This window comes from Cavia porcellus, unplaced genomic scaffold, assembly GCF_034190915.1.
Source record: "Cavia porcellus strain 051 isolate PalLab524CR breed Dunkin Hartley unplaced genomic scaffold, mCavPor4.1 scaffold_12, whole genome shotgun sequence".
Taxonomy (NCBI): domain Eukaryota; kingdom Metazoa; phylum Chordata; class Mammalia; order Rodentia; family Caviidae; genus Cavia; species Cavia porcellus.
The window spans coordinates 16303675-16312961 of record NW_026947495.1 but is presented as its reverse complement, the minus strand read 5'-3'; the positions used below and the strand labels follow the sequence as shown (position 1 = coordinate 16312961).

The window sequence follows — 9287 nt, the reverse complement described above, 5'->3', positions numbered from 1 at the left end:
AGGATGGACCGAAGGCTGCAGATGCTGAGGCGCCCCGAGACGCCCGTGCAGCAGTGACCGGTCAAGCGAACCCGGCCCAGCCTCGCGCGGCCCTTCGACCCCGGAGCCCGTACCCCACCGCGCGGGAACCCCGGCGGTCGGTCCGGTCCCCTCCCCCTGCGAGCCGGCGGCGGCCCTCCCGGCAGGCCGGCGGGCGGAGGCCCGGGCGGGCGGGCGAGGGCGAGGGCGAGGGCGAGGGCTAGGGCGGGGGCGGGGCGGGGCGGTGCGCCCGGAGCCCGAAGCCCGGAGCCGGGCCTGCGCTTGGCTCGCTCGCCTCGCGGCGGGCGCCTTCGTCGCCAGCGGCGCACCATGGACGGGCTGCCCGGTCGGGTGTTGGGGGCCGCCTGCCTCCTGTTTCTGGCGGCCGGCTGGCTGAGGCCTGAGGCCTGGGGCTCCCCCACACCCCCGCCGTCGCCCGCCGCGCCGCCGCCGCCCCCGCCGCCCGGAGCTCCGGGCGGCTCCCAGGACACCTGTACGTCGTGCGGCAGCTTCCGGCGGCCGGAGGAGCTGGGCCGGGTGGACGGCGACTTCCTGGAGGCGGTGAAGCGGCACATTTTGAACCGCCTGCAGTTGCGGGGTCGGCCCAACATCACGCACGCTGTGCCCAAGGCCGCCATGGTCACGGCTCTGCGCAAGCTGCACGCTGGCAAGGTGCGTGAGGACGGCCGCGTGGAGATCCCGCACCTCGACGGCCATGCCAGCCCGGGCGCCGACGGCCAAGAGCGCGTCTCAGAAATCATCAGCTTTGCGGAGACAGGTGGGTCCGGCCTTCCGGTTAAGTGGTTTGTGCACCCTCCCTCCCTCCTTTCGTCCCTCCCTCCCTCTCTCCTTGTGTTTGCCAGCTCCAGCCATGGTCGCGTCTCCGCCGCATCCCGCGCGCCCCGGGGCAACCTATCTTTTCTGCGAGGCTCTGTGGCCTCCGCCTAGGTTGCAGTCCATTTCCCTCAGGCCTCAACCCCATTTCTGTTCCCTGATCTCCACTGCCATGAGCCCTACCCTCCACCCCTACTCTCAGGAATTGGGCCCCAGCGCCTCTGGGCGCACGTCCTCCTCTTGGCAGATGCGCGCGGCCCTGGCTCTGCGGGCACTTGCTTGGTGATTGCTAAATGTTTTTGTTTCCCACGATCGGAGTGTAGGCTTAGCAGTGTGGATAGAGATGTGTGTGCTTGTTGATATACGTGGGCCGTAGGAGTGTGTGTGTGTGTGTGTGTGTGTGCGCGCGCGCGCGCGCGTTCTCGCGTGTGTGTGTGTGTGTGCCTGCCTGAGAGGCCCCCGAGGCTGCTTCCATTGCTGGGCGGCGTGGGCTTGCCAGGATTGCTGAAGTCTCTCCGGGGAGAGCTAGGCAACCTCTCTTCCGATTGTGTGGGCACCAGAATCAGGCGGAAGGCAGGCTTCTCAACAGGTCCATCATTTAAGCAGAGAAAGATGCGGCTCAGGGGACATCCCCGTGCCTTTCCTCTTGCCTGGCAGCAGCGACAGCCCTCTGGTCAGAGAGGGGCAGAGTTGGTAGTTAACAAAGGGTAGGACTCTTCTGGAATTTTCTCCTGGCCCCAGATTGCAACTCCCTATCGCTATTGAAATCAGGAAGAGAAAATCTTTAAGAAGTTTAATATGAGGACGAAAATGTGCCTGTGCTGAAATGCTGCAAGTGCTTTTGACTCCGCTGTCCTTTTCAGGACTTGAATGAGCCAGGCTGGCTTTTGTGCCTGGAGCTCAGCTGCATTTGTGCAGAAGGGACTGCAGAAAAGGTCGGAGAGGGGGACTGCCGGGTGCAGTGGAGGGGGGCAGGCAGGGAATCTGTGAGAGGAGGGGGAATTGGTCGTGCCCCTGGCTGCAAATCCCCCCTCTCCAGGCAGCAGGAAGACTGTTCTGGTGGCTCCTGGGGATGAAAAGGGATGAAAAGTTTTGCATGGCCGGGTGTGGAGAAAAGCAAAGACAATCAGGGTTGGTTTGTGCTTAGAAAGAAATGCATTGCTGTTTTAGCTGTCTACCGGAGTCAGGGAAAGCTCAACATGCAATTAGAGGGCTTGGATTAAAAGGTGCTTTGGGGCCCAGGGTAGAAATGCGATTCGAGAAGGTTGAGGAGGCCTTTTGGTCCTGATGGCACAAAATGACAGCGGGGGCTGTTATATTTCTGGTCCATTTCTCGGAGCCAGCTCTTTGACTTATAAATAACAGATTCAGGTCACAGGCAGCTTGTCCAAGACCAGCTTTTAAGGCTGCAGTTTCCCCCATTTCGAAGTCAAATGTCAGTGTTATTAGAGGAGCCAGGCAGAGTCTGAGAAGGGGGTGAGGGCAGCCATGGTGGAAGGTTTGATAAAACCTGCCATGTCCACAGAGTTGCCTTATTCCTGGAAAAAAAAAAAAAAAAAAAAAAAAAGAAAAAGTAGAGATTGTTGGAGGGAAAGGTCACAGAAATACAGGATGGGCTGTTATAGCTGAACTTCTTGTTGAATTATCTAGAAAAGTAACAAACGAACCCCAATTTTCCTAGGAGATTTTGAACGTGCATGCATTGAACAGGAAGCCAGGGTCTTGTCAAACAATTGGTCTTCAGGTTTCAAGGCTGAATGTCCTGTCCCTTGGAACTACTCGGAAACAAGGGCTGCACTTTGCAGCCTGCAAAGCACACGTCCCTATGTCAGAAATCTGAGCAGAGCTTGCTTGTTTGCAGTGGAGGCTCCACTGGGGGTTGAAGCAGATCATACTTAGGTAAACACTAGAAAGAGGCGGTAGGTGGCTCAGCTTGATTTTGCAATGCCCTAAGTTCACAAAAAAAAAAAAAAAAAAAAAAGCTGTGCTTAAAACAACCCACCACCAAATCTTCTCTGTGATCCTCGTTTTGTTTTGCAGATTTCACAGATACCCATAACAACTTGTTAAGATCTTGGCCTCCTGACAAGTTCCTCTGTTGAGCTTTGAGGCCTGACAGCCTGTCTCTAGGGAACCCTGGGCTGGGAGAGGTGAGGCAAGGTTTTACAGGCTCGGGACCTCCAGCTCCAACCCAGTCTGTGTTTCTCAATGGGAAATGATGTTCTCTGCCTCTCCTAGGTTACAGGCAGAGGTCCGGGCCCCTCGAGTGGTATTTCTGGTCCGTAACGTCTTCCAGCTGTGTGGATAGTGTGTGCTCAGCACCAAGCAGCCTAGTGCATTCCCCTTGTCTCGTGTTCTGTGGAAGTTAACTCAGCCTGTTCTCCCCCTTCCCTGCAGATGGCCTGGCCTCTTCCCGGGTCCGCCTGTACTTCTTCATCTCCAATGAAGGCAACCAGAACCTGTTTGTGGTGCAGGCCAGCCTATGGCTTTACCTGAAACTCCTGCCCTATGTCCTGGAGAAGGGCAGCCGACGGAAGGTGCGGGTCAAAGTGTACTTCCAGGAGCAGGGCCACGGTGACAGATGGAATGTGGTGGAGAAGAAGGTGGACCTCAAGCGCAGTGGCTGGCATACCTTCCCACTCACAGAGGCCATCCAGGCCCTGTTTGAGCGAGGTGAGCGTAGGCTCAACCTAGACGTGCAGTGTGACAGCTGCCAGGAGCTGGCCGTGGTGCCGGTGTTCGTGGACCCAGGCGAGGAGTCACACCGGCCCTTTGTGGTGGTGCAGGCCCGGCTAGGGGACAGCAGGCACCGCATTCGCAAGCGAGGCCTAGAGTGCGATGGGCGGACCAACCTTTGTTGCAGGCAACAGTTCTTCATCGACTTCCGGCTCATTGGCTGGAACGACTGGATCATTGCACCCACTGGCTACTACGGGAACTACTGTGAGGGCAGCTGCCCGGCCTACCTGGCGGGGGTCCCAGGCTCTGCGTCCTCCTTTCACACGGCGGTGGTGAACCAGTACCGTATGCGGGGCCTGAACCCTGGCCCTGTGAACTCCTGTTGCATCCCCACCAAGCTGAGCTCCATGTCCATGCTCTACTTCGATGACGAGTACAACATCGTCAAGCGTGATGTGCCCAACATGATTGTGGAAGAATGTGGCTGTGCCTGACAGTGGCAGGCAAGGGTGCGGCAGTGGTGGTGCTCAGGGGACAGAGCCCCCTGTGGGGGGAGGAGGTGCACAGTGGGCTGAGCACGCTCATTCCATTGGGCTGCAGAGGGAGTCAGGGTGGGGCCCGAAAGCATTTTCTGCTACACTGTAGAGCAACCAGTCAAAACCAGAGGGTGAGCCCTCAACTGACATGAGACTTTCAAATGTACACGTAGACACGCACAGCCAGACGCATCCTGCCACCCACACGGCAGCCTCCAGGATACCAGCAAGTGGATGGAAGACAAATGGCAGCTTAGCTACCAATGCTTGTCAGTGGGAGAGAGTGGGGTGAGCAGCCACCATCCCACCAGCTGGCCCGGCCATCCTGAATTGCGCCTTCTGAGCACACGTAAAGCACAAAGACAGAGACACTGAGAGAAGGAGAGAGAGAAAGAAAGGGAGAGAGGAGAAAGAGTGCCACTAAGAAGAAAAGCAGGGTGGGGATTGTGCAGCCAGGTAGAGGGCTGTGCACTCTGTGTCCCCTGACTGTATTGGACCTGCTAACTGCCACAGCTCCTGCTGGAAATGTTTGCTTCCTTCCTACCTAGCGCTCTGCTTTGAGGGGAGCGGTCTTTCTACACCCTTGAAAAATGGCCCAGGAAGGACACCACCTGTCAGACCATGACATGTCATTGGGTCTCTGACATGACTCTGTGTGTGAGTGTTTGTGTGTGTGTGTGTGAGAGAGAAAGAAAGAGAGAGAGCGGGAGAGAGAGAGAGAGAAGAGAAAGAGAAAGAGAAAGAAAGATTGTGGGGTGGGGAGGGAGGGAGAGGAGATGGATCTCGATGCTTTAACTGATCTCCAACAGCTGACAGATCATTTGTGCCAGCTGTAGAACTGAAAAGAGACTGATCTATCACTTATCACTTTTAAGTGAAAACCCCAATTGTTCTAAACAAGAAGAAAAAAGTTGCAATCTGTGCCCTTTGCTGGAGACATTCCTCTAGGGCTGCTTGGGGAGGGGGCAAGTAACCACTGTCAGAGGGCTGAGCCCAGAGGAGGAGATGGTGGGGTGGGGGCATTCTGGAAACACAGATAGGGGGTTTCCCAGCACGTGGTGGGAAAGGGGAGCTGCTTGGCTGGTCTTGGAGAGACTAGGAAGGCTTTCAGTTGCTTTGCAGAAATTGCCCATATGGGTGGGTCCTGGCCAGCTGAGCTGGCTGTGGATGTGGCCCTTGCCTGCTCACCTGCCTGCCCACCTGCCCCGCATAGCACTTGCAGACCTGCCTGAACGCACATGATATAGCACTTGCCGATCTGCGTGTGTCCAGAAGTGGCCGTGGGAATAGTGCTGAACTGGCTTTCCCCAGACATGTCCAAGTGCCACATGAACTATGCAATTTAAAGGGTTGACCCACACTAGGCGAAACTGGACTCGTACAACTCTTTTTATATTTTTTATACTTGAAATGAAATCCTTTGCTTCTTTTTTAAGCGAATGATTGCTTTTAATGTTTGCACTGATTTAGTTGCATGATTAGTCAGAAACTGCCATTTGAAAAAAGAAGTTATTTTTATAGCAGCAAAAAAAGAATACAGTTAAATGTATTATACATAATTTTGGAACCAAAGAGGCCAACAGATCAGTTTTAATTTTTATTAGATGGTGAGGCCATCTTACATGAGGTAGATGTTCTGAACAATCCTTTGAGTGGCCTGCCAATGTTTCAGGGTATAAATGGATTTTGTTTATTCAGTTTGATGTGTCTTTTCTATCCTCACACACCCAGAAGGTAGAGTAAAAATGACTGGTAGAATGCAGGTGTGTATCCTTAAATCCTCACCTTTATGTTTATTTAATAAAGCTCCCCTTAGGTTCTGTTTCATAATAATTTAAAACCAAACACTTTCCTCATAGACTGGCTGTTAAAGTATTTTGCGTTTGTGTACAGTTTAAGAAAATAAAAGATTGAGTGCCACAGGCTTCCTGCCTTGTGTGATGTCTGGGGCGGTGGGCCGGGACTGGAGGTGAGCAGCTGGGAGGAGGGTCAGCCCAGGTGTCCAGCTTCGATGCCAGCAGCTCCACGGCTCACTTTAGGCATTCTCTGAGTCCTTGCCATGAGATGTATGTCACTCAGAAGCTAGGAAAGATGGCAGAAGATCAAAATGAAGGACAATTAGCAAATTCATGAATTACACATTTGTTTACCCTTCTAGTCCCAAGACTAATTATGCTTCACTGAGGCTGTGTCTATTACCATTTGAAAGTCTCCATCCCTGGAAGTAAATGGGTGGCCTGGCCAGGGAAGCCCCCTGACCTCGCACTCACCTCCAGGTGCTCATGCAAGCGATGGGAACCCAGGAGGGGCTTCCCCCTTGGGATAGGAAGGTGAACAGAAAGGCTGCCAGTGTGGCAATAATCCTTTCCCTTGGGCAGGGGGAGCACTGAGCTGGTGGAAAGTGTGCTGCTGGTAATGACAGCTTGGTTGCAACCTCAGTGTGAGAGACTTGTGCCATCCTGGTTTACGCGGCCTCTGTACCACACATCTTTATTTCCAAAAGTTGGGACCAGAAGCTCGGAGAGTCTAAGGCCATGGCCAACCTATCTGCTTCTCTAAGAGAACCACAGGCCTATGGCCTCTGTTATTTGGTGCTGTGCAGGCCCAATGGGGTACTGTCCTAGGTCTGTGTCACTTGTCTTCCCAGGAAAACCTTTGGACATTTGGGATTCCCTGACCCCATTAAGATAACAATTGGGAAACTGAGGGACGCCAGATAGCTACAGGCAGCATCTTGATTCACACTGCTGCCTGATGGCAGGGGCCTTCTTCTGGCCCCTGTCTTTCCATTCTTTGCCCTGCCAGGAGAGTGTATGCTCTGTTCAGCTGTTCCTGGGGGCTTGTGTTGATCTGAAAAGCTGTGAGTCAAGTATAAACTTCACAAGGGCAAGAAGGAAAATGCTGTAATGTCAGGGCTGGCCTCGTCATTTTGGGGAGTATGCCTGACCCACTTGTTTCCCAGCCCTGTGTGCTGGGTCCAGCTGTGGATGGTTCCAAACCCTCAATCCATTCCCTCCCTCTATATATTTTTTCTGCAGGTGGAAGCCAGGAGGGGCAGCATGACCAGCGGGGCTCTGCTCTCTGGGTACTGAGCACTTGTAGGTGTCTCCTAGGGCTGGATTTTCCTGGTACTTTGGATGCAGCAGGAGCTCGAAGGAGGGCTCCACAGTCGTGAGGCTATGGTATCCAGCAGGCATTATCCCAGAGTGGCTCTGCTGCCTCGTGCTGGGGTGTGTCACTGTGGGATCTGGCTGCACAGGGGTCCCTTTCACAGGGCCACACTGTGACATCATAGCTCCCTTTGTCGTTCTTTCCTCATCCAGCACTCTGTCTTGTCTTCCTGTTGTTTTCTTTCCATTTTCTGTCTTGCCCCCAGGGCCTGTGTCTCCCTGAAGGTTCCCCTTGAGCCCACCCTGCCCAAGGATCGGAGAGCAGGCAGCCCTCTCCACCTAGGCCCAGTGCCGCCGACTGAATTCCCCCCAGCTAGACTTGTAGGCATCCCTCCCTCCTTCCCCACTCCTTTCCTGCATCTTCCATTTCTTCTCATGGCCTCCAGACCATCACTGCTCATTCCGGGACCAGTGGGAAGGGCAGAGCTGAAAGGCACTGTGGATCCCTCAGATTCCTTCCCCGGCCCCTGCAGTGCTTGAGGGCCCCCACTGGGGCTTCCAAGCTCTCAGTAACTCAGGGGCTCCTCAGTGCTGTGTCTGAGGGTCTCAAGGGAAGAGAACTAACACACTGATCTTTTCTCTTCTCTTGCAAATCCCAGGCAGGAAAACTAAGGGCCAGAACTGGAGGATCTGAGGACCCCCTCAGCTTGAGTAGCCCTCCAGCCCTCTCAGGGCTTGGCTCAGGATGGGCATGTGGGCTCCTTGTGGGGCAGTACTCAGAAGGGGTTCTAATGTGTCAGAGCTGTGCCCCTGCTCCCCAAGACATGATGTGACATTGTCACCAGGGTCCTGACACGGTGCCAGGAAGGGCGTGAGGGAGGCACTCAGCAGCTCCGGCCCCGTGGTGGGCCCTGACCCATCAGGAAGTCAGGCTGGCCCTGGGCCACACCTGTCAGGCCCTCTGCAAAGACTTGCTGGGGACCATTGCTGGAGATTCCCAAAAAACTCACAGGCTAGCTTGCCTTTGACCTTGGAGAACTCTGAGAGGCCCAGCCCTGGGAGAATCCAGAGCACAGGAGGCAGGGACTGTATATGTGTGTTGACAAGGTCCCAGGCTGCCACCAAACCCAGAAACTGCTGTGGGCTGAGGAAAGCACGCCTTTTCAGGTGAAGCAGCAGAAACAAAACCCATTTCTGTGGGCAGAGGCGCTGGGTGCTGCCCACTGGAGTGCTGGCTTTTCCTTGGGACGCTTGGAGCCTGACAGCCCTCTGTTGGGGTTGTGAGTGGCAAGGCCGGGCCTTGTGTGCTATAGGGGCTGTGCGTGTGCATCCTGATATAAAGCCGTGGTGTGTGCAGTGGTGCGTGTGTGGGGGGTGGGGTGGGTAGGGCACCAGGGGTGTGGACTGGGAATTGTGGGTAAGGTGGAGTGACGTGCTGTTGGGGATGGTAGGTGTGACTGTGTGTGCTGAGCATGTAGTGCTTGAGGCTGTGACTGTGGGTGTGTGCAGTTGGCTGTGTGTGTTTGGAGTGCAGGGTTGGCTGTTTCTGAGGTTGTGAGGTTGTGTGGGTGAGTGTGAGACTGTGTGTGGGGTTGGAGGCTGACTGATTGTATGGGTGTGGCTGCATGCTTGGTTGTGCGTACTTGTTGGTTTTTTCCCTCCTCATCAAGCAGTAGTGCACCGGGTCAGTTGTGCGTTTTGCCACTGGAGTGGTTATAGTTTTAAACTGGGGTGGCTGTCCCCTTGTAGGTGGAATTCATGATCCCTTTCATGCCAGAAGGTGCTGGCCTGGCTGGGGTGGCTGGGCACAGGCGCCACTTCTGTGGCATGCGCAGGTACCCTTGGTGTGGTTTTCCAGTCTCTGTTGCCCTGCTTTGGGCACTCAGTGCCAGGGTGTTACCAGGATGTCAGCAGCCTCAAAATTAGAGCACTTCGAATGTAGAAAGGTACCATCTGGTCATTCAGTCTCTCAACAAACCTCTACTGGGTGCCTGCTCTACCTAAGTATCACCTCAGTTTAGTCCTCACAACAACCTGGGGGGGGGAGACTCAGGTATCATTAACCTCATTTATGGTGGAGAATACTGAGGCTGACATCTAGGAAGCAGCT

General features: G+C 54.8%; 1 protein-coding gene across 1 annotated transcript; it reads left to right on the top strand.

Moving 5' to 3' along the window:
* Positions 1 to 249: 249 nt before the first annotated feature.
* Positions 250 to 5992, top strand: Inhbb (inhibin subunit beta B). Its single transcript, XM_003478616.5, has 2 exons — positions 250 to 796; positions 3250 to 5992. Exons 1-2 carry the CDS (start codon positions 349 to 351, stop codon positions 4023 to 4025), a joined length of 1224 nt encoding a protein of 407 aa, XP_003478664.2. The 5' UTR covers positions 250 to 348; the 3' UTR covers positions 4026 to 5992.
* The last annotated feature ends 3295 nt before the right edge of the window (positions 5993 to 9287 follow it).